Raw genomic sequence first — 27,389 nt, forward strand, 5'->3', positions numbered from 1 at the left:
GCTCCATCATGAAGGGAGGAGCGGTGGCAGCAGACGGACGCATCGAGCCTGGAGACATGTTACTGCAGGTACTACTGATACTACTGCAGGTACTACTGCAGGTACTACTGATACTACTGCAGGTACTACTAATACTACTGCAGGTACTACTGCAGGTACTACTGATACTACTGCAGGTACTACTATACTACTGCAGGTACTACTGATACTACTGCAGGTACTACTGATACTACTGCAGGTACTACTAATACTACTGCAGGTACTACTGATACTACTAAGGTACTACTAATACTACTGCAGGTACTACTGATACTACTGCAGGTACTACTGATACTACTGCAGGTACTACTGCTACTACTGCAGGTACTACTGCAGGTACTACTGATACTACTGCAGGTACTACTAATACTACTGCAGGTACTACTGCAGGTACTACTGATACTTCTGCAGGTACTACTAATACTACTGCAGGTATTACTGCAGGTACTACTAATACTACTGCAGGTACTACTGATACTTCTGCAGGTACTACTCCAGGTACTACTACTGATACTACTGATACTTCTGCAGGTACTAATGCAGGTACTACTGCAGGTACTACTGATACTACTGCAGGTACTACTGATACTTCTGCAGGTACTACTGCAGGTACTACTGATACTTCTGCAGGTACTACTGATACTACTGATACTTCTGCAGGTACTACTGCAGGTACTACTGATACTACTGCAGGTACTACTGCAGGTACTACTACTGATACTACTGATACTTCTGCAGGTACTAATGCAGGTACTACTGCTGGTACTACTGATACTACTGCAGGTACTACTGATACTACTGCAGGTACTACTGATACTTCTGCAGGTACTACTACTGATACTACTGATACTTCTGCAGGTACTAATGCAGGTACTACTGCTGGTACTACTGATACTACTGCAGGTACTACTGATACTACTGCAGGTACTACTGATACTTCTGCAGGTACTACTGCTGGTACTACTGATACTACTGCAGGTACTACTGATACTACTGCAGGTACTACTGATACTTCTGCAGGTACTACTGCAGGTACTACTGATACTTCTGCAGGTACTATTGATACTACTGCAGGTACTACTGCAGGTACTACTGATACTTCTGCAGGTACTATTGATACTACTGCAGGTACTACTGATACTTCTGCAGGTACTACTAATACTACTGCAGGTACTACTGATACTACTGCAGGTACTACTGCAGGTACTACTGATACTACTGCAGGTACTACTGCAGGTACTACTGATACTACTGCAGCTACTACTGATACTTCTGCAGGTACTACTGATACTACTGCAGGTACTACTGATACTACTGCAGGTACTATTGATACTACTGCAGGTACTACTGCAGGTACTACTGATACTTCTGCAGGTACTACTGATACTACTGCAGGTACTACTGCAGGTACTACTAATACTACTGCAGGTACTACTGATACTACTGCAGGTACTACTGCAGGTACTACTGATACTACTGCAGGTACTACTGATACTACTGCAGTACTACTGCAGGTACTACTGCAGGTACTACTACTGATACTACTGATACTACTGCAGGTACTACTGCAGGTACTACTGATACTTCTGCAGGTACTACTGATACTACTGCAGGTACTACTGCTGGTACTACTGATACTACTGCAGGTACTACTGATACTATTGCAGTTACTACTGATACTTCTGCAGGTACTACTGCAGGTACTACTGATACTTCTGCAGGTACTATTGATACTACTGCAGGTACTACTGCAGGTACTACTGATACTTCTGCAGGTACTACTGCAGGTACTACTGCAGGTACTACTGATACTACTGCAGTTACTACTAATACTACTGATACTACTGCAGGTACTATTGATACTACTGCAGGTACTACTGATACTTCTGCAGGTACTACTGCTGGTACTACTGATACTACTGCAGGTACTACTGATACTACTGCAGGTACTACTGATACTTCTGCAGGTACTACTGCAGGTACTACTGATACTTCTGCAGGTACTATTGATACTACTGCAGGTACTACTGCAGGTACTACTGATACTTCTGCAGGTACTATTGATACTACTGCAGGTACTACTGATACTTCTGCAGGTACTACTAATACTACTGCAGGTACTACTGCAGGTACTACTAATACTACTGCAGGTACTACTGCAGGTACAACTGATGCTGCTGTCATTGCTAACAGTAGTATTTGGTAGAGGTAATAATACTAACAGTAGTACTTCCTCCCGTGTGTTCTTCAGGTGAACGACATCAACTTTGAGAACATGACCAATGACGACGCCGTCCGAGTCCTGAGAGAGATCGTTCACAAGCCGGGGTGAGACATCTGATACTACTAATACTACTATTACTACTAATACTACTATTAATACTACAACTAATACTAATACTACTACACTGTTACCACTGCTACTACTTCCAGTGGTGTCTGAGTGCAGCCTGTGAGGTGTGTAATATTTTTGGCGGTTTGTAATCTTTGTCCCCCCCGCTGGCCGCTCACGGCGCCGCAGACCAAACAGCGAAGCAGCACACAGGACTGCTCAGGTGAAAACAGGAAATGTGATCCAGGAGACCAGGTGCACATGTTAGAGGTTCATCAGAGGTTCACAGCCGTCTGACTCAGGATTCACATCTCCCGAAAACTTAGAAACGCAGAGCTGCTGTCGGTCTGAACGCCACCTTTCAGAGAAAAACCTCTGGAGGGAAACACGTCCTGCAGCATCACCACTTCCTGATCGTCACGGTGGGCGTGTCAGCGCACTCACGCTCGCTTAGTAGTGAACATCCTGCACTCTCTCCCGGTTTCAGCACTTTGCTTTAGTTTAGCATCTGTGAGGGAGAAAGAGCAGAGGAAGACCTCCTCAGACTTCATCCACGCCAGCAGACACTGAGCTCGCCGCCGCCGCCGCTTCGTTGTTGACTAAACATTCTGTAGCTACGAGTCCAACCTAATTTGCATAAAGCTGTGCATGTCCGATATCAGCTCTGTCCATGTTCTACAGTCACATAAAGCTCCGCTCTGAAGTACTTCTGCAAATACTGCTACATGTACTACTAATAGTACTAATACCACTAATACTGCTGCTGCTACTGTCTCTGTGTACCTTTCTGTCTGTCTTTAGTCCGGTGACGTTAACGGTGGCAAAGTGTTGGGATCCAAACCCACGAGGCTGCTTCACACTGCCCAGGAGTGAGCCAACACACACACACACATACACCTTTATACTACTGAGGACGCTCATTAGCATAATCTGTGACATCACTAACCTTAACCCTGAAGCCCTGAGGACGAGAAAGGTCTTGTCCTGTCTGCAGTGTTTCCTGATGCAACATCATGTCTTTCTGTCCCCAAAGGCGAGCCGGTCCGTCCGATCGACCCCGCTGCCTGGGTGTCGCACACCGCCGCCATGACAGGGAGGCTCCTCCCACACTACGGTAAGACTCCCATCAGCCACTGCAGCGTGCGTCCATCACCTGTCCTTCCACGGCTCCAACTGTAATCTGCTGCTGTCTCTCAGGTGTGCATGAAGACCCCCACCTCACCATCCACAGCGACATCACAGCTGTAGTCAAGGCGATGGCCAATCGTGAGTCAGGCCTGGAGGTCCGGGACCGGATGTGGCTGAAGATCACCATCCCCAACGCCTTCATCGGTAAAACGCTCCGCACACGTTCCAGTCAGAACCAAACACAAGCTAGCGTCACACCTGAACACGGCTCACCTGTGATTTCTCCCCGAGCTGTTGGCGACGCTGAGCGCCCGCCCCTCCTGCTGCACGGTGACGAAAACAAGTCAGTCGTTGGCGTCGTTTATGAACGCTTGAGGCAGGTGCAGGATATTTAACAGTAAGGTCAGAGTGCGGGGGAGGGGGGGGGTCGAGCTGGACGGTGGGCCAGAAACTGGATTTCAAAAAGGGGACTGGTGTTTGTTTCCAGTGTGAAAGAAAATGTCTACTTTAAATATCACCTTAGTAACGAATTTACATCTCATGACAGACCTGGCACATATTTGTTGTTAATTGTTAATCTTTGTTGTTCTATATTTTTATATTTTGTCAATTTATATATTCATGTTCACGACATCCTCTCCTGTTGCAACACGTCTGCAGAACACAAACCGGAGTAATGCTCATGTAAATATCTGCCAAATATCTCTATTCTTTTATAACTTGCATCTGTTTATTCCATATTTATATATTTCTAAATGTATTTATGTCGGCTGTATGTTTGTCTGCGTGTTGCATCTCATCACCAAAGCAAATTCCTCGTACGTGTAAAACATACTTGGCTGTAAAGCTCCTTTTGATTCTGATCTAACCAAACTGGGACATTTCACAACGTTAAGCACTACTTTTATTTTGCAAGTGTACCTGGACACAGATCTACAGGGTCTCCTGGCCGATGCTGCAGGGTCCTGTTTACTTCCTGACAAGTCACGCTTTTCCGTCAGTGTGGTTGGTAGGATGTAAAGACTACAGTACCCAGGAGCCTCAGCAGTAGCAAAGATCAGCCTGTAACTTTACCTCCCGTCCGTCTGTCCAGGTTCTGACGTCGTAGACTGGCTCCACCGGAACGTGGAAGGTTTCACCGACCGCCGTGAAGCTCGCAGGTACGCGGGAAACCTGCTGAAGGCCGGTTACATCCGACACACCGTCAACAAGGTGACCTTCTCTGAACAGTGCTACTACGTGTTCGGAGACCTGTGTGGAGGTGAGGACAGAACCAGAGGCCCTGACGTACAGCGGGTCTTAAACGTCCCAGTGTCTGATAACCAGCTGTTTATTCAACCCGTAAACTCAGCTGCAGTACCACCATACGTCCACAAGAGGGGGACAAAGATGTCCAAACAGTCCCCAGCTCCCGAGAACCCTTCAAAACGTCAGAGAGTATTTTTAAACCTGGGCTCTTTTTTCACAGATTGTGGAGCTGAAATGACTCGTAGGTATAAACGTTCGAAAGCTGTGCAGTAGACGCATTGGTTTGGTCAAAATGGCGTCCACAGGAAGAGCTTCTTGTGGCCTGAGACAGGCTCGGACTGTTACACCAGGTGTGAGACAGCATCGTGGGAAGGATCCCTTTGAGCGTCTCCTGGTGACCCCCTTTGTTTAAACACGAAACTGAAGTCTCGCTCTGAGATCTGGTGGGAGGAGTTTGTTGTGTTGGTGGAGGAGCCGCTAGCGAGACTTGATTTCCTAACGTTACACCGGCACAACAGACTCCTCTCTGCAGCCCGGACTCTCGTTTCCACCGGCGTCTTCCTGCAACGGCTCGCCTCCCATGATTTCAACCCCGACATATTTCGAAACAGGGCCCAGGTTTACAAATACAGAAATGACCCTTTATTAATCACATGTGCACACAAACACACAAGATCTGACTTCAGGATTGATCCTGTCAGACCATAACACTGATGTGGTTCCCCCTGTCTGTCAGATCTGGGTCTGATGTCTCTGCTGGATCACGAAGAAGCCTCCATTCGAGACTGTGACCCGCTGGCTCCGGCTTCCGGCCCCCAGTGGCCCCCAGCCTTCCCGTACCAGTACCCCGTCCCTCACCCCTACAGCTCGCCTCACCCCCTCCACCAGCTGCCGGCCTGGGGGGGAGGAAGAGGAGGAGGAAGTCGGCACAGTGAAGGTGACAGCATGTTTTATCCTGACGCTAACACCGCATTTCTCAGCCAATCAGAAACCTGAATGTTAAAGACATTAAAGTTGAACTTTGTAGTGAAGAAACGCGCTCTGCAGAGCAGTTTATCCATTTGGGTTACTGTTGAAACATGGCGGCGCAACATGGCGACGCCCCTTTAAGAGGCACCGCGGTGTCTGTAGACAGAAAGTCTCATTCTAAGGTGATAAAAACATACCGGCTCATTATGGAAGCTCTTTACACACCACTGAAAACACAGATAGGGATCTTATTTTGCATTGGGTGGTGATGGCGCAGTGGATAATACACATGCCATGTCCACTGTGAGTCCCTGAGCAAGACCCTTAACCCCTAGTTGCTCCAGAGGCGTGCGACCTCTGACATGTACAGCAGCTGTAAGTCGCTTTGGATAAAAGCGTCAGCAAAATGAATAAATGTCATATTACACACTGGACCTTTAAACATGAAGTCAGTTTGAGTCTTTACAGTCTGTCCAGCAGCTTCTGTCCTCAGATCCTCGGTGCAGATCCAGAAACCTCAGGGGGGGCAGACAGGAAATAGATGCTGTGTGTACAGAACAGACTGAAATAAAAATAGGAAGATTAAAACATGGAAAATGAGGATGGCGATATACTTTGAATACACGGCGTTGTACTGCGGTTACGCTGCGATATCATGTTTTAATGTGTACAGGAAGTCACAGCAGCGGCTCGGACTGCTGCGACGGTCAGAAGGAGGGAGGAGGAGGGAGCGGATCCGAACCGACCAAACAGGAAGTGGGAGCTTCGCCTGACACTAAGCTGGCGGCACAGTCACCCGGCGAGGACGGCACCCAGCAGCCCCCGACCTCTGGTCTCCGTGGTGACAAAGACTCAGAGGCCTTCCTGCCGGCCCCGTCGCCACCTCGAGGCCAGCGTCGCGACATTCCACCCTCCCGACAGTCCTTCTCCCTGGCCATGGGAAACCCTGGCGATTTCTTTGTGGATGTAATGTGACCCTGTGATGATGATGTCACGTCCTGTCAGGTGATTGATGATGTAACCTGCTTGTGTCACATTTGTAACTTTGAAAAACAAGACCTTTGTACACCGAGTCATATTTTAGTTTGACGGAGGCGACTGTGAGGAAGCCTGCGTCTGATTTCTTTCATTCAGGGAAGTTTCATTTCCACGTGTGTCCCGTGAGACACCTGGACCAAGGTGCTGGTTTGGGCAGTCAGTAACAAAACACGAGTCCAAGAGTCCTTCTCCAGAACTCCAAGGCCAGATACTGGGTCAGAGCCTTCCTCTCCTGCAGCGACCGCCTCATTCTCAGAGGAACATTTCAGCAGTATCCCCACACCAGCCCGGCACCTCTCACCCTGCAAACGGAGACAGTCCAGACCCGATCCAAGAGTTTGGTTTAACAGCAGGTCCGGTGCATATTTAGTCGGTATGAGTCCTGCACCAATAGGGTCTCAAGAACTAGTTCAGGCAGCCGTCTCTAGCCGGCGGTGGGCCAACACGGCACCAGGTCGGCAACTTTGTGGTTTCTTAGACACTTAGGTGAAGAGAGGAACAGGGCTGTGAACAGACCCCCACCTGGATCAGGTGGCTGTCAGACTGGCTCAGACTGGCTCAAACTGACTCAGACAGACTCAAACAGACTCAGACTGGCTCAGACTGTCTCAAACTGACTCAAACAGACTCAGACTGACTCAAACTGACTCAGACTGACTCAAACAGACTCAGACTGACTCAGACTGACTCAAACAGACTCAGACTGACTCAAACAGACTCAAACAGACTCAGACTGACTCAGACTGACTCAAACAGACTCAGACTGACTCAGACTGACTCAAACAGACTCAGACTGACTCAGACTGACTCAAACAGACTCAGACTGACTCAAACAGACTCAAACAGACTCAGACTGACTCAGACTGACTCAGACAGACTCAGACTGACTCAGACTGACTCAAACAGACTCAAACAGACTCAGACAGACTCAGACTGACTCAGACTGACTCAAACAGACTCAGACAGACTCAGACAGACTCAGACTGACTCAAACAGACTCAGACAGACTCAGACAGACTCAGACAGACTCAGACTGACTCAGACTGACTCAGACTGACTCAGACAGACTCAGACAGACTCAGACTGACTCAGACTGACTCAGACAGACTCAGACTGACTCAGACTGACTCAAACAGACTCAGACTGACTCAGACAGACTCAGACAGACTCAAACTGACTCAGACTGACTCAAACAGACTCAAACAGACTCAGACTGACTCAGACAGACTCAGACAGACTCAGACTGTCTCAAACTGACTCAAACAGACTCAGACTGACTCAGACTGACTCAGACTGACTCAAACTGACTCAGACTGACTCAAACAGACTCAGACTGACTCAGACAGACTCAGACAGACTCAAACTGACTCAGACTGACTCAAACAGACTCAGACTGACTCAGACAGACTCAGACAGACTCAGACTGACTCAAACAGACTCAAACAGACTCAGACTGACTCAGACTGACTCACTCAAACTGACTCAAACTGACTCAGACAGACTCAGACAGACTCAGAAAGACTCAAATAGACTCAAACTGACTCAAACTGACTCAGACTGACTCAGATTGACTGACTCAAACAGACTCAAACTCACTCAGACTGATCATTAAAAAGCAGAACAGCAGGGCTTTATTCAGTAGGATGTTACCTAGCGTTAGCTAACTAACATTACATTAGGAACAATCTACAGCCTACAAAAGCTAGAAAACAACTCTTTTTGCATTAGAGTCAATGGAGCGCAGCCATGAAAGTGTCGGACCTCAGAGCGAGTCCTATACTGCGCTGTGATAGCCACGCCCCGATAGGCCATTCGGGGCGTGGCTTAGCGAAGGGTCAATTGGGAATATCTGGTCAAGGCCCCTGTCTGCAGGGTGGATTCCTACTTTCAGAGGAATTGTTTCTGCATCCAGGGGGTAGGATTGGATGTGATCCATGTTCACAACTTCCAGTCTGGACGAGGCAGCTCTGAGTCGTGGGAGGGGGGACCCAAGGATCTCCTGAAGAGACAGTATCGGGGTAAAAAGGGTTCCATAGATTATAGAAGATTATAGAAGCGGAAACTCTAGTGTGGGAGGGTTTTGGGGAGGCCGTGGACACAAAGAGGTTCTGGCAAAGCCAAATCCAGCAGGGGAAGAGAACTGCCCGCCTTGAGTGGGGATATTATTTTGGGCGACAGAAGCAACACTTTCAGGAACCCCCAAACCTGAGCTGGGCTGCTGCTACAATCCAACCAGTCCTGGGATACCTGAGCAAGAGTTGTGTTAGTGTTCTTGGCAGGAGGTCCAGCGTGTTCTCGCTGGGTGTTGTGTGGTGCAACCTCGAGTTTGTTCAGTCTGAAAACAGCGTGGTCTGCTGTGCTGAGGTTTCTGGGTTTAAACGCCGTGTTTCCTTGAAACAGTGTTAAACGAGCTTTTCTCTCGTTTCGTGGGTGTCAGATCTGTTACCCAATCAGCAGCGACCTGTATACAACCCCGCCCCTACTTCTCTGCTATTCTGGACCTCAAAAGCCAGTGAGTGACTGTAAGATCGAGCGTATTTGCTTTTATTAAGCTGTTGGAAACCTCCAGCTATTTCCAGGAAAAACTAACAAACCCAAAATGCATCAGGAATAACTCCTCGACCATTCGGCCTAGATGCATAATTCCTTTGAAAGGTCAGAAGCTGGAGAATGTGAATCCATTGTAAATATATACATATTTATTTTACCATTACATACTAAATGGAGATGCAATAAAGAAAAAAAGATATTTTCATCCTCGCCTGGTAAAAAAAGCTGCAATAAACCATCAAAACTATCATCAGACAGATTATAATGCAACTGAATATCTTCTAATACACCTGGAATACAACTGTAATTCTTTAAAAATATACCAGGCGAATGTCCATATTTTGGCAATATTAATGGTTGAAATGAAGACTTTTATTGGGAGTTTCTGTCCAAACAACCACAGAAAGCTTTCAAAACTTTGAACTATTGATAAAAACAGTGAATATCGATCAATATTCCTGGGGCGTCTGTGTTTTAAACACGTAAACGATTTCAGGCTCCAAAGGTTCTTTGAGAAGAAGGCGTAGAAGGGCCAGGCTGTTCAGGGCTCATGTTTCTGTCTGAACGTTTTGTCGGGACTGAACGCGCTGCACGCCGGTTGTGATTTCGGCTCTGGCTTCACCAGGATGTGACCCTGTGACTCTGGCCTGATTGGGTAACTGGTAGGTGGGGCCGTCCACCTCAGTCCTCTTGGAGAGACCCGCTCTCTTACACCACTCACTGTCTTGATGACTTCACTGTCATCAACATCTCGTCTCTTTTGCAGTTTAACGTATGTTTTCGTAAATAAGTCAAGTTAAATGAAGTGAATTTTCAGTGTCTCCGTTCTCTGCCCTTTGAGCCGGTCGTGCAGCCTGGGATCCTTTGCGGGGGATCAGCACCTCCGAGTCTGCGACAGAAACTGAAAGGAGGAGGATGTGGATTGAAGAAGACTCAGCCGGGTGGCGGGGTGAGGAGCTCAGACCTGCTGCTCCTTCCTGTTGAAAGGCTGAGGTGGTTCTGGTCAGGGTGCCTCCCTTTAGGTATTCCAGGCTCGTCCACCTGGGAGCAGACCCCGCGGCAGATCCAGGACCTGCCTGAGGGATTGCATATCCCGCCTGGCCTGGGATCGCCTCGATTGAGGAGTTCGGGAGAAGGACGTCTGGACTCCGTCACTGAGGAGGAAACACAATATTTGTTTACTGGCTTCAAAAACAGACCAGTTTGCCCAGTTTTGCCCAGGATTCTGGTCAGGACCTCACTGTTTATCTAATCGTTCTCTTCTTCTGATTAACACCTGAAGTTAAATCCTTGTGCACACGTTTAACACTGAATATCAAAACATGTGAGATATTTGCTGCTCAGTTTATTATTGTTTTTATTCACTATGGTTCCGCCTCTGTTCTCCATCTTCAAACACACAATTAAAAAGTGTCTAACTCACTTTTTGTGTTGAATGTCTCCATATTTTCAAACGAATGCGACAGAAGCGACAGTCTAGTGTTTCTGTCAGATAAAAGTGTGTTTGTTTGTGCAGGTTTTGGCCAGTTTTTAAAGATTGGATTGTGTAAATTTTAGTTATTTTAGGTTTTGGTTCCCGGGACTTTCCTGTACGAACCTGTCCTGGACTCAGCTGTTCAGAAGCAGTCTGAATCTGAAAGTTTGTATCTGGATCAGGGTGATCCAATCCAGTGAAAAACCAGAAAAGAAAGACGGGTGACCTGATCCTGGATAGCAAAACGTAGGATTTCCAGATCCGGATCATTCTGATGCAGATTTAACCTTTTTGATTACGTCCACACGATCCACATGAGCAGAGAGAAAAATATCATTTCTTTTCATAGAAATGAGTTTCCTGTTGCATTCTTCCCACTCTGTGCAGCAATACTTTCATTCAGGGACGCACACGAGCCAAACAGGTTCTGGGAAGATGTTTCAACATGCAGTCCTTTAAACTTACTACTCGCTTTGTAAAGGCTTCTAGTACTTATTGATTAGGAAGAATTAAATGTTACTATCAACAAGTCATTAATAAATCACCAGTAAGAAAAAAGTGTTACTAGTAAGAATCAAAATGATACTAGTACCTGTCGCTCTGACCCTAATGAACAGGTACTCGTGTTTAAATAAAAGATACTAGTAAATAATAGATACTAAGAAATAATAAATAAGTACTGGTAGCTTTTAAATAGCGAGTGGTAAGTTTTAAAGAATAAATGTTAAATGGTGTGTCATAAACAGGTCAGGAGTTTTAATCTTTAACAAGCTGCAACTATTAATTCTATTCAGCTTATTTGTCAAGCAACAATATTGCAAAAGCTACAAATAAATTACAAAAGAACATTTCATACAGTTCATTACAAAAATAAATAATGTGTTAAAATAATAATAATAAATAAAATAAAACTTTTAAAAATAAATAAATAAAATAGAAAGCATGTGTGTTGTGAATTCAATTCATATTAGTCCAGTAATAGATTGAAAGAAAATTGTATATTGATAATTTTGACAACTATTTTGATAAATGATTAATAGTTTTAGTCATTTTTTCGAAGTAAAAATGTCAAACATTTGCTGGTTTCAGAGTCTTTTTTAACTGTTGTTTGGACAAAAAGGGGCGATTTGACGACATCGCTTTGGAATCTGGACATTTTATAGACCAAACGATTAACCGCGGCAATAATCTGCAGATGAATTCAAGTTATTTTAGTTCTTGTTGTTTTATGTAACATGTTGTGACACATGCTGGAGTAGAAGCATTAAACAGAAAGGAGTGAGACAAACACCGTAAACCTTGTTCTGAGCGGGATGGAGACATTTTATTAAGGCTGAGAGCTGGGAGCCTGCAGCTTTCAGGGGCCTGCAGCCTTCAGGAGCCTGCAGCTTTCAGGGGCCTGCAGCCTTCAGGAGCCTGCAGCCTTCAGGGGCCTGCAGCTTTCGGGCCCCTGGACATCAGACATGCGGGTCTGAACACGCCTGCGGGTCCTGGTGTCCTCCATGAGATCGAGTCTGCGGGGAACCGGGGGCCGCAGCTCTGAGAGATGCGAGTGATCGTGATTCATCCGCACAGCTCGCTGCTTCCTTTCTCCCGACGCACGGAGGAGGGAGGGACGCGTCCCAATCCGCACACCTGCCGCCTCCGTCACCCTGAGCGGTCCGAATCAGGAGCGCAGCTGCCGCTACGCCGTCAGTGTGCGAGCCACACCAGCTCCCCGGTGTTAAAGCAGTCAATATAAAGATCTCTGTGAAGTGAGAGTCCTGGTAGTGTAGCAGGAGGAGCCCGGGTGGAGGAGGTGGCTTGTTCTGAAGTGGACGCGGCCGGGTCAGCTGACAGTCCGCTCCTGCCGCCGACATCTTGCCTCCGACCGGAGGAGAGAGGAGAGTCCGGGTTTCACGGTCAAACGTCCTAATGGAGAGACTTCAGAGCCGGAGCGGATCTCTGTGAGCAGCCCGGAGACTCAACAGCATCTCTGTGGAGCGGGTAAGGACCTGGCGGACAGCTAACACCGCCCGCCTGTTTCTCTCTCCCCGCCCGTCTGTCTGAACTGCAGCAGCGGCGGAGCGACCGCTGCGGTAACGTTAGCAGGTGTTGCTAATAGCTAGTCGTCGTCAACGAACAGCCATTTAAAAAAATCTGATTTTCAGTGATGGATTGCTCATCAATACCGGCTCCTTCTGTGTAGGTCGTGATTTAATATCTGTTATAAGTCAGAAGGGACCTCCTTTCAATTCGGCACATTCTAACTTATGTTCTAGCACTTGTGTTAAATATTATTGCGACTTTTCAGCCGAGCAACTTACTGTTAGATCGATAAATGCCGCTATTTTCAGCGACGTCGAAATGTTACGTGACTGGGCGGTATCGTCAGCCAGTGGGTGTCATTCACCGTATATAAGTCTATATTCTTCACAAATACGTTTTTAATGTTCGTTTATTTGTATGCCGAAAGTACCAGAACAACCTACATTTACCAACAGTTAGTGTCTTTATATGTTATTTGTGTAACGCAGTAAAAATACATGAAAACACATTAAAATGTCAGATTTTTAAATGGAGTTCTGAATGCTATATCACGTATCTGCGAGCTTTCACCGCTGCAGAGGAACAGATTGTATTTCTTTTTTACTATGTTCAATTAGATTTGTGGGATGATGATAACAGCAGCTAAGCTAACAGGCGGCTCTAATGTTGAACCTGTTTTTAATTAGCTAATTTAGCACAGCAGCTTAATGCTGTTATTATTTTTTTATATATATATATATATATATATATATAGACACATTCAGGGAATAATCAAATTAAAACATCAAGGTCAAAATCAGGAGAGAAGAAGTGAAACCTTAATTTAAAAGTAAGAGATTAGAAATGTTAAGACCGAAATGATAAATTATCTGATCATTTAAAAAAAAAAAATCTAAATGTTGTCTTGCTAATTTCTGTTTAGAATAAACAGTTAAATCTGCTGTGACTTCATATGTCATAAATCATGACATCATCATTTAGCGAGTCATGAACTGCCACCACAGAATAAGATCACAGACTATATTCTACATTAGATTATATTCATAGATCAGGTTTCATCCTCTCTAATATTACTCTTCCTCTCTGTCCACAGCTCTGACTGACAGGCGTCAGCCATGATTGGAGGACTCTTTATCTACAACCACAAGGGGGAGGTGTTGATCTCCAGGGTGTACCGCGATGACATCGGGTGAGTCCTGCAGGCCGGCGCTGAGATGCCCCTGAGCTGAGACAGAAAGTGTGTTCAGGGTCAGCGAGGACGGCGAGGGTGTGTTCAGGGACAGAGAATAGGGTTGCACAATATATTGACCCAAGATCGTTATCGCTATATCACATTGCACAATATCATATCGAAAATGTAGCAGGAAGTAGGTCTGGGCGGTATATGAGGTGCACGGATATGAAATTAGACAATACCATTTATACTGATAGTTTGATGTTGAGTTAAATAATATGTTTCCGTAACGTCCTGCCAGCGTTTGCTCCTCTCTCTCCCTCGCCGCGCAGCCCCGCCCCTCCCTCTGCGTCTGCACGCAGCCGTCTGGCTCGCAAACTCACGGGGGACACCGTGATTGGTCGAAACTGTTAAAGATCTGGCTTGCAAGAAGAAAAACACGGTTCATTCAGTTTTTCCCACTTCGGCGGGCGCCCAGGTTAGACGACACACTGTAGTATTTAACAGAAAAACACGGTGATCACGTTACAAGTCGCGACACCGTGGAGATTTTACAAGAGCGGACCAGGTAGAGCGACAGTGAACTCACCAGTCAGATGTTATCCGTTAACGACCACGTTGGTTTTATTTTGATAGGCTACGTCGTCAACACGCCTCCTTAACATGCTGCTCAAGTTCAGTAACTTTATACAGCCCAGCCTGCTACTGATGGAGAAAGTCAGCGAAGCGGCCACGCAGGGAGAGAGAGACGGTGAAGCTGCACGGTACCAGCTCTACTCGCCTTTTTGTTGTACTAATGTGTCTTTACATTCTGAGGAATGTTGAAACGTTTTAACTCAAATCAGGAGACAGCTGTTGTGTGTGGCGTTGCTATGACGACCAGCTACACTGAGGGGCGCTATCTGCAATGGAAAACGGAGGACGGCCAAACCGAGGCGAGTTGAGCTGGTGCTGGTAATGGCTGCTTGCAGCAGAGGTCTGTGAGTGTGAAGAGAACTGAAGGAGGCGAATTCAATAAGTGATACTTAAGATGGAGAATCAAGTATCAATAAAACAGTGAAATTAAATAAATAAATAAAAATATTAAAACACACCGGCTAAGAATGACCTCGTCTCCGTGTGTCCATGAGTCGAGCTGAAATGAACCACTTAGACCTGAACCAGAAATGAGTCCGGACTCTGTGTTCTGATGAATCTCAACCATGCAGCTTTTAAATCAGGAGGTCCGGCAGTGAAGCTCGCCGCACTCTGCTTCCTGTCGCTTAGAAGGGCCGCAGGTGGACTTCCCCTTCATCGATCAGCTGTTCAGGTTTGTAACACACACACCCCCCCCCCTCCAGGCGGTCTGAGTCGGTCCTCTGTGCTGCATCCTCCATTTCACTGTTGCTGTGATGCAGGGAGCCTGTTGCTAGGCAACAGCAGTGTGGCGCTGAGCCCTGCTGCGCCAACAGGAAACCCCTCAGAGTGATGAGGTCACCTCAGTCTGTAACAACACGGCTGCCGAGGAGCCGCACAGAGGGACGGGTCTTTCTTTGATTAAGGCGGCGTGTTTGAGAGTTTATGGCGCGTGACGCTCAGCTGCTCGCCGTCGGCTTCACTCCTGTACCGATGTGTTTGGTTAAAAGCTCCAGAACAAGCGAGTAAGTGGACCTTGAGTAGAGGTGGTCCAGGTGTGAATAATGACATCACAGACGGCGAGGCGAGCTCATGGTGTCGTTAATCTATGAATCAACGTTCTCCTGCTGTCCTTCGTCAGGATGTTTTGAAACCTTAAAACTGATAAAACGGAAAGAACAAGTACTTCTTTCTGCTGCAGGTTCTCAACAGAACCTTAAAGGAACCGAGCAGAACGTTTCCAGGCGTCCGTGTTGACCCGCTACAGGAAGTGACCTTTACGTCCTCTCGTCTCTTTCTCCAGGAGAAATGCGGTGGATGCGTTCAGAGTTAACGTCATCCACGCCAGGCAGCAGGTCCGCTCGCCGGTCACCAACATCGCCCGGACCAGCTTCTTCCACGTCAAACGCTCCAACATCTGGCTGGCGGCGGTCACCAAGCAGAACGTCAACGCCACCATGGTGTTCGAGTTCCTTTACAAGATGTGCGACGTCATGTCCGCCTACTTCGGCAAGATCAGCGAGGAGAACGTGAAGAACAACTTCGTCCTGATCTACGAGCTGCTGGACGGTGAGCTGCCTCACGGACGCCAAGAAGCGCTGTAAACCCTAAACAGGAAGTGACCCGTCCCCGCCTCACGAAGACGTCATCGCTCTGCCGCGCTGTTGTTTTTTTAGGTTTTGATTTTTGTAAGCGTTGGATGAGAAAATCAAAACCTAAAGAAAATACGGCGCTGGCAGGAGTCGTCTCTGCTGCAGATCTGTCCGGCTGTTGGTTGTTTGTTGTCAGTTTGATTGTTGTTTGTTTGTTGTCAGTTTGATTGTTGTTTGTTTGTTGTCAGTTTGATTGTTGTTTGTTTGTTGTCAGTTTGATTGTTGTTTGTTTGTTGTCAGTTTGATTGTTGTTTGTTTGTGTCTGTGTTTGTTTGTTTGATTGTTGTCTCTTTGTGTTTGTTTGATTGTTGTCTCTTTGTGTCTGTTTGTTTTGTTGTCTGTCTGTTGTTTGTATGTATGTTTGTTTGTTGTCTTTGTGTTGGTTTGTTGTAACCGTCTTTGTGTCCTGCAGAGATCTTGGACTTTGGTTACCCTCAGAACTCAGAGACTGGAGCTCTGAAGACCTTCATCACTCAGCAGGGCATCAAGAGTCAGGTAGGAGCAGAAGGTTAATGTGCTTTTAATGTGAAAGATCAACAGGAAGTGTTCAGTGACAGCATAGACGTTGATGTTTATCAGCCAATGAGAAGAGTGAACTGTTTCCTGTTTTTTTTTTTTTTTTTTTTTTTTTTTTTTTTTTTTTTCTCCTTCCTGCTCGCCTGCATCGCCCTGCAGCACCACGTGAGTCCACCTGTCCTACCTGTTTACTGTTTCACTGTTGTTGTACTTCAGTCCAGTACTCCTAACACTAACCCCCCCCCCCCCCCCCCCCCCCCCAGACCAAAGAGGAGCAGTCTCAGATCACCAGTCAGGTGACGGGGCAGATCGGCTGGAGGAGAGAGGGAATCAAGTACAGACGCAACGAACTCTTTCTGGATGTCCTGGAGAGCGTCAACCTGCTCATGTCCCCGCAAGGTACCAACGTGTACTAATGTGTACTAACATGTACTACAGGGTAGCTGTCAGAGTACTAACGTGTACTAACATGTACTACCAGACCAGAGAGACGCTGTAACACGGTGGTAAAGTGCATCATCACATCAGCCAATCATAATGCAGCATGACATCATTGTTGTTGTTGTCAGTGAGGAGCAGCTGTGTTAGAAACAGCTGGAGAGGAAGAAGCGCCGCACTGAGCCACCAGAGGGCGACAGCACACCCTAACAGCCTGTGTGTGTGCGTGCGTGTGTGTGTGTGCGTGTGTGTGTGTGTGCAGGTCAGGTGCTCAGCGCTCACGTCTCCGGTCGGGTGGTGATGAAGAGCTACCTGAGCGGGATGCCTGAGTGTAAATTTGGGATGAACGACAAGATCGTCATCGACAAGCAGGGAAAAGCAGGGAGCTCTGAGGACGGCGGCAAGAGGTCAGAGGTCACACAGGACGCTCACACTCACACACCTGCATCACCTGCAGGCTGCGCGGCTGTCTGAGCTCCTTATATGGTCACTTCCTGTCTGTCTCAGTCAGCTGATCCGGCTCTTCTCACTGAAAGCTCCTGTTTTGCTGGCGTGAGTTTGTTTCATAGCACCAAGTTTTTGAACGTACGCGTGACTCGAATAAAACCTGGATGGAGTTTTAAGGAGGCCTGGGTATCGTTTTATTTTATTGAGTCTGGGTTCTGGTTCCTTCGCCACAGATCCTCCTCGCTCCTCGTCCCCTTCGGCGTCTCTGGGACTCGTCTCATCTGTAGTCATCGTCGGTTCCCCTTCAGTATAAAAAGTGAACGTCGGCTCACCTGTGTTTAGTACCTGAGGCGTCGCTGCTGTTAGCGTTAGCTGGATCTGGGAGAGCGCGACACGTTGAACACGCTGAAGCGTTCCTTCAGATTCACGCCGTGTTAAAGGAAACGCTTCGTCACGTCGGAGCCGCTTCCTCCTTCGCACCGAACCTCCTGACTGCAGCTGCTGCAGTTTGTTAGTGAAGCTGAGCCAAACTTTGGAGCGTTTGCTGCGGCCCGCCACGGTCCAGGACCGGAACCAGAAGAACTCTCTTCTTCACGCTTTGTTGACGGAACACATGAGGAGACGTTCAGATTAGAAATGTCTCTGCTGGGTTTCAGTCTTTGAGATCTGTTTCAGTTATTTTAGACTTCTGTTTATTCCCGTTTTATTCCCGTTAAATCGGTGGTTTTCCAGTAGGAGTTCTGAACTGACCCGCCTCTTTCTCTCTCTTCCTCAGCGGTAAACAGTCGATAGCGATCGACGACTGCACCTTCCACCAGTGTGTTCGCCTCAGTAAGTTCGACTCGGAGCGCAGCATCAGCTTCATCCCTCCGGACGGAGACTACGAGCTCATGAGGTCAGAGGTCACTCAGCACACAACACCTGGTTCACCTGACAGCAGCGCACAGCGTGAGACGCTCTGTCTGTCTGCAGGTACCGGACCACCAAAGACATCATCCTGCCGTTCAGGGTCATCCCTCTGGTCCGGGAGGTCGGTCGCACCAAGCTGGAGGTCAAAGTCGTCATCAAGTCCAACTTCAAGTCGTCGCTGCTGGCTCAGAAGATCGAGGTATGATGTCCAGGTTCAACTTTCACAACCTTTATTTAAATCAGAGCAGGAAGTAAATCTGACCCATAAAACCAGAGGAAAGCTGAAACTGAGGCTGCGTTCCAAACCGCCTTCTGCGCTAGTAGCACGTACTGATCTGGCCTAAATGCAGAGTGCAGTATGCAAACAAAAGCCAAATCTGCAGTGTGCCAAAAATACCCGGAAGGCGCACTGATTTGGGAAAAATCTCCAGTATGCATCGGACCAGTCTACCTCATGTTCTGTGTCCCATAATGCAAAGCGCTAGAACTGTAACAAGAACCGGTCTGTTGTGTGGAGGACAGCCACACAACTTGGTTTACAGTTTTCACACGCTGTTTGTCGCACAGAGATTTCAAATATCGGCAGTTTTAGGAAAATTGTTGGCGAATGTGCTCGAATGTTTTCAGAGTCGAGAAGCACCGCGAGCTAACGTGCCGGGCCGCCAGCTGACGGAGCCGTCTGGTCCAGCAGACCGCAGCAGACGAGTCCAGCAACAACGCGAGAGGAAAGAGACGCAGCTCTTCTCACCGCTGTCTTTACATTCTGAGTAATGTTTAACTTAAATCAAGAGACATCTGACGGACTGGTGTAACCTTAGAAGCACTTTGATAAAAAGAACGACAGAAGTAGTTTGAAAGGAGACGGTTGCTGTTGTTGCTTTATTATTATCATAGTTGTTAGTGGAATGTTAACAGGTGTCGTTACATTACTTGCTTTTTATTTTATATAATTTTTATTGATGCACCAATAAATCAAAGCAAACGTCTGCTACAGATCAGCTGCAGCTTTGTTCTCTTTACATGAGATAAAAGAAAAAAGAAGTTTTAAGTGTTCGTACATAGAAATTCCTCCTTTTGTTCCGATTTTGAAAACCGGAAACTGGCTTAGCCTGGCCTGACGTACTGCAAAATAAACCAATTTAGCAGTTTCATACTGCATACTGGATGCAGTAGATGCTGCAGTATACAGGATGCTGCACTTGCTAGTAGTATGTAGTAGGCGGTTCTGAATACAGCCACCAACTTTAATTGATACAAATCCACTAATTTGATAAATGATTTTCTTTTACAAAAATGTTTTTATGTGACTCGTCTTTGAGATCTTTTTGTTTTGGTTATTTATTTGGTATATTTATTTATTTATCATCTTTTTCCTACATATTAATATAAATTATTGTGTATATATTATTCCTAATAATAAGCTCTTTCGGAAAGTGTGAAAGAGACGCTGTAGTTTGGAGAAACCCTGACGAGAACTGACCGATCTGATTGGAAACCCCCCCAGGTTCGGATCCCCACCCCCCTGAACACCAGCGGGGTTCAGCTCATCTGCATGAAGGGAAAAGCAAAGTACAAAGCGAGCGAGAACGCCATCGTCTGGAAGTAAGTGATCTCTGTCTGCTGGGTCTTTATTTAGAGTTCTCCTTCAGGACCAACACAGACCCTTAATGATCTCTGATATCAGCTGATCGATCAGACAGCAGAGAGACAGCTGACTGCTGAGATCAGCTGGGTGCTATTTAAATCAAACTGTGATAAAAGGGCAGCCGAGCCCCCGCTGAAGTTAGAAATGTGGTATCTGAGGTGGAGCTCAGTAATTAAATATGATGTCTGAGTGAAATGTTTCTGTACTCTGGTGCTAAATATGAAGAACAGGAGACAAAATAGTTTGTTTTTTACCGTGATATTCATCGTATCTATTGAACTATACTTTCTTCTTACTTGAAGACAAATAAAACAACTCTAGGTTACGCTATCTTAGCTTAGCAGTTAATTTAAATGAATGGGTTGGAAGTGAACACTGTCTCTGTTTCATCTCTCATTGGTTAGAGACTTAGAGGTATGACGTGCTGACCTCTGCTGTAGGACACAGCTGTAGTCTGTGCTGCTGCTGATGTGTTCAGCCGGATCGATAGTTGGACCTGAGGTGAGCAGTAAAACCCGTCAGTGCTGACGAAGAGATCAGAGCAGCTCTGCACCTTCAGCGCGAACACCACCTCCGGCTGCTGCAGCCACGTCAGCACAGCACCTCAGCATTACCTCATCATGCTGCTTTCTGAAAGCTGCAGCAGGCGGGAAACTCTTGAGACCACAGGAGGCTCTGCGGTGTCGGGGTGTTACGTTATAACGGGTCCTGACAGTTTAACTTTCAGTTCTGTTACTAATCAAACTGTTCAGTCCAACTCTGTACTTAGATAGTTTAGGAGGAACCTGCGCAGAGAGGTTCCTCTTACACTATCAAGTATTACCAAGCAGGAACCTCCGGGTCTGAAAGTGAAGCCTTAAACCTGCGTTCTCGCCAGCAGGGGGCGACTCTACCGGCTGCAGAAAGAAGTGTGATGTATTGAAGTCTGTGAGAAAATGTTGTTACTTCTCAGCTGATTTATTCCCTCAGTAAACACTTTCCTGATGAGTTTCTGGTCTCAGTCTCTAGTTTCAAGTCTTCTTCAACACAGCATGATGTTCATTTAGTAAATTATGGTCCCATTTAGAGGAACATAGACCAGGAAGCAGGAGAGGCTTTAGGGCGGGGCTAAAAGCTGATTAGTCTGAGTTTTATCATCTTGATTACTCGTTGAATCGTTTGGTCTTTAAAACAGAAAGTAGTGAATAAACAGACGGTAGATCAGCGCTGATGTGTTGACTTGTGCTAATGTGTGTTGCAGGATAAAGCGCATGGCGGGAATGAAGGAGTCTCAGATCAGCGCAGAGATCGAGCTGCTGCCGACTAACGACAAGAAGAAGTGGGCTCGACCTCCGATCTCCATGAACTTTGAGGTCAGAACAGAAACTGTACCCTGCGATGGCAGGATGTAGGCCGATGTAGACGGGATGTAGGCCGATGTAGACGGGATGTAAGATGATGTAGACGGGATGTAAGATGATGTAGACGGGGTGTAAGATAATGTAGACGGGGTGTAGACGGGGTGTAAGATGATGTAGACGGGGTGTAAGATGATGTAGACGGGGTGTAGACGGGGTGTAGACGGGATGTAGACGGGGTGTAGACGGGGTGTAGACGGGATGTAGACGGGGTGTAAGATGATGTAGACGGGATGTAAGATGGTGTAGACGGGGTGTAGACGGGGTGTAAGATGATGTAGACGGGATGTAAGATGATGTAGACGGGATGTAGACGGGGTGTAGACGGGATGTAGACGGGGTGTAGACGGGGTGTAGACGGGATGTAGACGGGGTGTAAGATGATGTAGACGGGATGTAAGATGGTGTAGACGGGGTGTAGACGGGGTGTAAGATGATGTAGACGGGATGTAAGATGATGTAGACGGGATGTAGACGGGGTGTAGACGGGATGTAGACGGGGTGTAGACGGGGTGTAGACGGGATGTAGACGGGGTGTAAGATGATGTAGACGGGATGTAAGATGGTGTAGACGGGGTGTAGACGGGGTGTAAGATGGTGTAGACGGGGTGTAAGATGATGTAGACGGGGTGTAGACGGGATGTAGACGGGGTGTAAGATGATGTAGACGGGATGTAAGATGGTGTAGACGGGGTGTAAGATGATGTAGACGGGGTGTAAGATGATGTAGACGGGATGTAAGATGATGTAGACGGGGTGTAAGATGATGTAGACGGGATGTAGACGGGGTGTAAGACGATGTAGACGGGGTGTAGGCCGATGTAGACGGGATGTAGGCCGATGTAGACGGGATGGTAGATGATGTAGACGTAGATTTGTCACAGCGCCTCCTGCAGCGCCAGAGAGGAGCAGCAGCTCCTGCACAGTGAGACATGCTGAGACAGCAAACCGTCTCTGAACACTGATGCTGTTCTTCATTCAAACAGATAAACATGGTGTGCTGCTTCACTAACTCCTCCTCTCTCCTCCTCCTCCTCAGGTGCCATTCGCTCCGTCAGGTCTTAAGGTCCGGTACCTGAAGGTGTTCGAGCCGAAGTTGAACTACAGCGATCATGACGTCATTAAATGGGTTCGTTACATCGGACGCAGCGGCATCTACGAGACACGCTGCTGACCCCTCCACCGCCGCTCCCGGGGCTGATGGGAAGGAATCGTTGTTGTTGTCCTCTACAGATCTGTGTGTGTTTATTCAGTACAAAGTTTAATCCCCACTTATTCCAAATGTCAGACGCTCAGCCAATCACATTCCAGAAACAGCTCAGCTGGCTCAGAGCCCAGTGTACCTGACAGAAAGGAGACCTGGACTGCGTCCGAAAAGTCAAAAACAAATCTCCTTTCCTCGACCTCGATGGAAAACGTCACGAGGTCAAGGAAAGATGTGAAGGAGAATCCAGAAGGACTCAGAGAATCCGGCTGCTCGTTTCTAGGCAACGTAATTATGTGACGGCGGATGTTACTGACGTGATGAAACTACAATGTTCTGAAGATGGACTACAGAAAGCGCATCTCTGACTCTGCGCCCCGTGTTGTTGTAATGCAGGCCGTCTAAAGGTGGACAACACGGTGGAATATCAGCTTCATAACCAAGATAGCAAAAAGGCCTGTAGGTACCAGTCACCAAATAATGGACCGGGTCGTCAACCTCCTGCTCACGCTCATCAACATGAATCCCAGTTATTGTCTGTAAACAGTGTTTCCCACAGTATGACAGCGTAACTGGGGCGAGAGAGAGAGAGAGCAAGCGAGCGAGCGAGAGGAGGTGCTGAGTGAATATAAGCGCTGCCCGCAGCTCTGTGATCAGAAACGATTTTACCCATAGTGCAGTAACAAAAATCAATATGTTGGCGTTCAGCTTTGATAATGCGATCAACAATCCTTTCCTTTGGTAACGGGTGGTCCGGTGTACCCTATGCTAAAGGAGATATGAAAGGAAGCATTGAGGCTCCTTTCCTCAGCTTTTAGAGAATTCATCAAGCAGCTGAATTACTTCCAGGTCACTTCACTCAGTCAGAACCTTCCTGAGCAAAAAAGACTTTTCGGACGCAGCCCTCGTCCGAGATAGACCAGGTTTTAACTAATCAAGACCTTCTGGCTCGTATGAAGTCAGCAGACCCACAGAGACCTCCTTGTAGAACCAGTGCTGCTGCTGTTTTTAGATTACATGTGAGCAGCAGAGGGAGGACAAACCAGGAACCTCAGCTGCACCTGAAACCCAGACCTGAGCGTGGGTCCCACAGACGTTAGTTTAATGAGCAGATTGAGAGGAAACGCCACAATAAGGAGCAGAGTGAAGTAGAAATAAAATGACCTGTTAGAAGAAGGGTAATGTAGTAATACCCCCCCCCCCCCCCCCCCCCCCCCCCCCCCCCCCCCCCGACGCTCAGAGTGAGTCCTCCTGTCTTGTAGTAAGTCTGTGTGGTTACCCAGCATGCCTCAGTCTCGCTCTGTTTAAACACGTTTGCCTCAGTGTTTTTTTTTATTTTACTGAAATTCTGAATTCGTCTCTAGTAAAAAGTTGTTTTATTTTAATTTTTTTACAGTTTTTGTACCCAGATGCTGTCTGTACCTGTGAATCTGAACCCTGTGTGTGAGCAGCTCAGTACTTCCTGTCAGACAGCGGTGTCTCTGTGCTGCCTGTCTCAAGTTATTTTGCCAAAATCTTTTGTTTTCTGAATAAAATCAATGCGACTGAAGTTTCTGTGTGTAATAAGAACATCCTGGTGACTTCATGGGGAATCCAGTTAATATTCTCAAAGTCAAAATCAACTCTGGATGAAGGATTCAGATCTGTACCTAGAGGTTAAACTACTAATACCTCACTGTGTAAATACTCTGTTACTAGTAAAAGTACTGCAATGAAAATGTTACTTCAGTAAAAGCATGTAAGTATAATCAGGAAAAGGTACTTAAAGCATTAAAAGTACTTCATGTCGTACGGTTCCACATCAGGTTCTTCCTCCTCCTCATTAACATAAAGCAGGATGTTAAGTGCCGTCACAGTTACCCAGATCCCAAAGAGACGCCTTTAAAACCAGCAGTCCAAAGATCAGGGTTCTTATAAATAAATAAATAAATTAAAATAGAGAAAAGCAGCAAATGTTTTTACATGAAAACTGTCTCATCTCCCTGTCAGTCTGATACTATAGCTGGACTATAAACTGTTAAACATCAGATTTTATAAACTCTTCATGTGTAAAAATCTGACTTTGTAAAGTAATTGAAGTTGTCTGATAAATGTAGTGAAAGAAAACTTACAAGATCTCCCTCTGAGATGGAGAAAGTGGCCTCTAATTTGTGCTTGAGTAAATGTACCTAGTTACTGGCCACTGCTCATAACCCTCCGAATACAAAACAAACATTTAAAATACTAAAACCCACTGAGCAGGCTGCTCAGCTACTCAGCGTCTGGCTCAAGCACACTTCAGGGTCCAAAACAAGCTGCTCACCAAATGTGAGTAAAAAAGTACTTTGGTGAATAAAACAAATGGCTGAAATCTGAATCAGCTTTACTGCCAGGTAGGTTTACACCTTTATATACAGTCTATGGTTCACGCATACAGAGATCTGCTGTGGTGTTTTGGTGCAGAACAAACAGTCCACTGCTCAGAAACATTGAGGGAACTTTTAATCATCAGAGTACAACATCATGTCAGGTAAACTCAATCTGTCCAATCAGGAAGCAGAAGCTATTGTGAATCAAATTTGGTGAGGTCAAAATGACGTCCATGTGTCCGAGGTCCTCTAGGGGGATCTGTGGTCGCAGCCCAGCACCGTGCTGCTCGACTAGCCTTCACCAGAGAACACCAGAACTGGCAGGTCCGCCAGTGGTGCCCTGATCTCTTCACAGATGAGAGCAGGTTCACACTGAGCACATGTGACCGACGTAGTGAACCTTAAGCTGCCTGCCGCATCATCAGCATTTCTTTATTTGTTTAAAAGGGACGGGATACAGTAAAAGATGTACAACAAAAAACGTTTCCATTTGATGCACCGTACCAAATTATAGCTTCAAGCTAATTCACATCGGCAGTCCCCTGGCAGGTTGTAGTTAACAACAACACAGTGTGCTAAGGCTGACCAGTTCATTAGCACGCCACCAAGGTCATCGTCAAGTAGCATCCTAGTCATATGGTGATGTCCACCAGAACAATCCCAACTTTGACTCTGATCCAGCATAAACGGTTTGGCGGTGGGTCCGTGATGGTCTGGGAAGGCATATCCTTGGAGGGTTGCACAGACCTCCACGTGCTAGCTAATGGTACCCTGACGTCCTGGGTTGGGCCCGGGGTTCCTCCTGGTGCAGTGAGTCCTGGGTTGGGCCCTGGGTTCCTCCTGGTACTGTTCCATGGGTTCCTCCTGGTGCAGTGTGTCTTGGGTTGGGCCCTGGGTTCCTCCTGGTACTGTTCCATGGGTTCCTCCTGGTGCAGTGAGTCCTGGGTTGGGCCCTGGGTTCCTCCTGGTACTGTTCCATGGGTTCCTCCTGGTGCAGTGAGTCCTGGGTTGGGCCCTGGGTTCCTCCTGGTGCAGTGAGTCCTGGGTTGGGCCCTGGGTTCCTCCTGGTACTGTTCCATGGGTTCCTCCTGGTGCAGTGAGTCCTGGGTTGGGCCCTGGGTTCCTCCTGGTGCAGTGAGTCCTGGGTTGGGCCCTGGGTTCCTCCTGGTCCAGTTGGTGAGTTTGGTTTCATTGACTCAACAAATTCTACAAAGTACAGTAAAGTTTTTGAACTTCCAACTATTTTGTTCATCGAGATCTGATGTGTAATTTAGGTTTTCCCTTAATATATTTGAGCAGTGTATAAGATAAGATAAAGCAGGTCCAGGACCAGAAATATAACATTGACAATAAAATATAAATCATGTTAAAGAAGAATAGAGAACATGTGAAATATGTTTGTTGTTTAAAAGGAGGTCTGTCACCACCAATAATCCTCAACGTCACTAACGAACATCACAGTTATACAATCATTCAGAGGAAAAGCAACAACACCTGGTGAACCAGCAGCTACTTTCAGACCTATGACCCAACATACCAGGAACCAGCAAGTGAACCAGCCGGTGAACCAGCTGCTGCCTTCAGTCCTATGACCCAACATACCAGAAACCAGCCGGTGAACCAGCAGGTGAACTAGCAGGTGAACTAGCAGGTGAACCAGTAGCTGCCTTCAGTCTATGACCCAACATACCAGAAACCAGCCGGTGAACCAGCAGGTGAACTAGCAGGTGACCCAGCAGCTGCTTTCAGACCTACGACCCAACATACAAGGAACCAGCAAGTAAACCAGCCGGTGAACCAGCAGGTGAACTAGAAGGTGAACCAGTAGCTGCCTTCAGTCTATGACCCAACATACCAGAAACCAGCCGGTGAACCAGCAGGTGAACTAGCAGGTGAACCAGTAGCTGCCTTCAGTCTATGACCCAACATACCAGAAACCAGCCGGTGAACCAGCAGGTGAACCAGCCAGTGAACCAGCAGCTGCCTTCAGTCCTACGATCCAACATACCAGAAACCAGCTGGTGAACCAGCAGGTGAACTAGCAGGTGAACCAGTGGCTGCCTTCAGTCTATGACCCAACATACCAGAAACCAGCCGGTGAACCAGCAGGTGAACCAGCCAGTGAACCAGCAGCTGCCTTCAGTCCTACGATCCAACATACCAGAAACCAGCCGGTGAACCAGCAGGTGAACTAGCAGGTGAACCAGTAGCTGCCTTCAGTCTATGACCCAACATACC

At 47.0% G+C, this 27,389-nt stretch overlaps 2 protein-coding genes across 3 annotated transcripts in view; both read left to right on the forward strand.

Annotated features, from left to right (window-relative positions):
* Nucleotides 1-6,788, forward strand: part of LOC123986633 (segment polarity protein dishevelled homolog DVL-3) — a 21,519-nt gene extending 14,731 nt beyond the window's left edge. For both annotated transcript variants that reach the window (XM_046075005.1, XM_046075006.1), the window contains 7 exons: nucleotides 2,291-2,367; nucleotides 3,173-3,240; nucleotides 3,405-3,485; nucleotides 3,569-3,703; nucleotides 4,593-4,760; nucleotides 5,484-5,684; nucleotides 6,390-6,788. In XM_046075005.1, coding sequence (XP_045930961.1) covers nucleotides 2,291-2,367; nucleotides 3,173-3,240; nucleotides 3,405-3,485; nucleotides 3,569-3,703; nucleotides 4,593-4,760; nucleotides 5,484-5,684; nucleotides 6,390-6,691 — 1,032 coding nt within the window. In that variant the 3' untranslated portion in view covers nucleotides 6,692-6,788. The remainder of the gene's footprint in view (nucleotides 1-2,290; nucleotides 2,368-3,172; nucleotides 3,241-3,404; nucleotides 3,486-3,568; nucleotides 3,704-4,592; nucleotides 4,761-5,483; nucleotides 5,685-6,389) is intronic.
* Nucleotides 6,789-12,605: 5,817 nt separating this feature from the next.
* Nucleotides 12,606-23,995, forward strand: ap2m1b (adaptor related protein complex 2 subunit mu 1b). Its single transcript, XM_046075010.1, has 12 exons — nucleotides 12,606-12,764; nucleotides 13,900-13,995; nucleotides 15,899-16,164; nucleotides 16,660-16,742; nucleotides 16,923-16,928; nucleotides 17,027-17,162; nucleotides 17,464-17,608; nucleotides 18,424-18,543; nucleotides 18,621-18,756; nucleotides 20,062-20,159; nucleotides 21,443-21,554; nucleotides 22,639-23,995. The coding sequence occupies exons 2-12, from the start codon at nucleotides 13,922-13,924 to the stop codon at nucleotides 22,771-22,773; spliced, it is 1,311 nt and encodes a 436-aa protein (XP_045930966.1). The 5' UTR covers nucleotides 12,606-12,764; nucleotides 13,900-13,921; the 3' UTR covers nucleotides 22,774-23,995.
* Nucleotides 23,996-27,389: the final 3,394 nt, after the last annotated feature.

The sequence above is a fragment of the Micropterus dolomieu genome, linkage group LG17 (assembly GCF_021292245.1).
Source record: "Micropterus dolomieu isolate WLL.071019.BEF.003 ecotype Adirondacks linkage group LG17, ASM2129224v1, whole genome shotgun sequence".
In the NCBI taxonomy this organism is placed as follows: Eukaryota; Metazoa; Chordata; class Actinopteri; order Centrarchiformes; family Centrarchidae; genus Micropterus; species Micropterus dolomieu.

Excerpts from the sequence above, each read along its gene's own strand:
- ap2m1b (XM_046075010.1), top strand. The coding sequence starts at position 13,922 with ATGATTGGAGGACTCTTTATCTACAACCACAAGGGGGAGGTGTTGATC. Across the intron at positions 17,163-17,463 it reads CCTGCTCATGTCCCCGCAAG|GTCAGGTGCTCAGCGCTCAC; the intron begins GTACCAACGTGT and ends GTGTGTGTGCAG. Across the intron at positions 20,160-21,442 it reads GAGAACGCCATCGTCTGGAA|GATAAAGCGCATGGCGGGAA; the intron begins GTAAGTGATCTC and ends TGTGTGTTGCAG.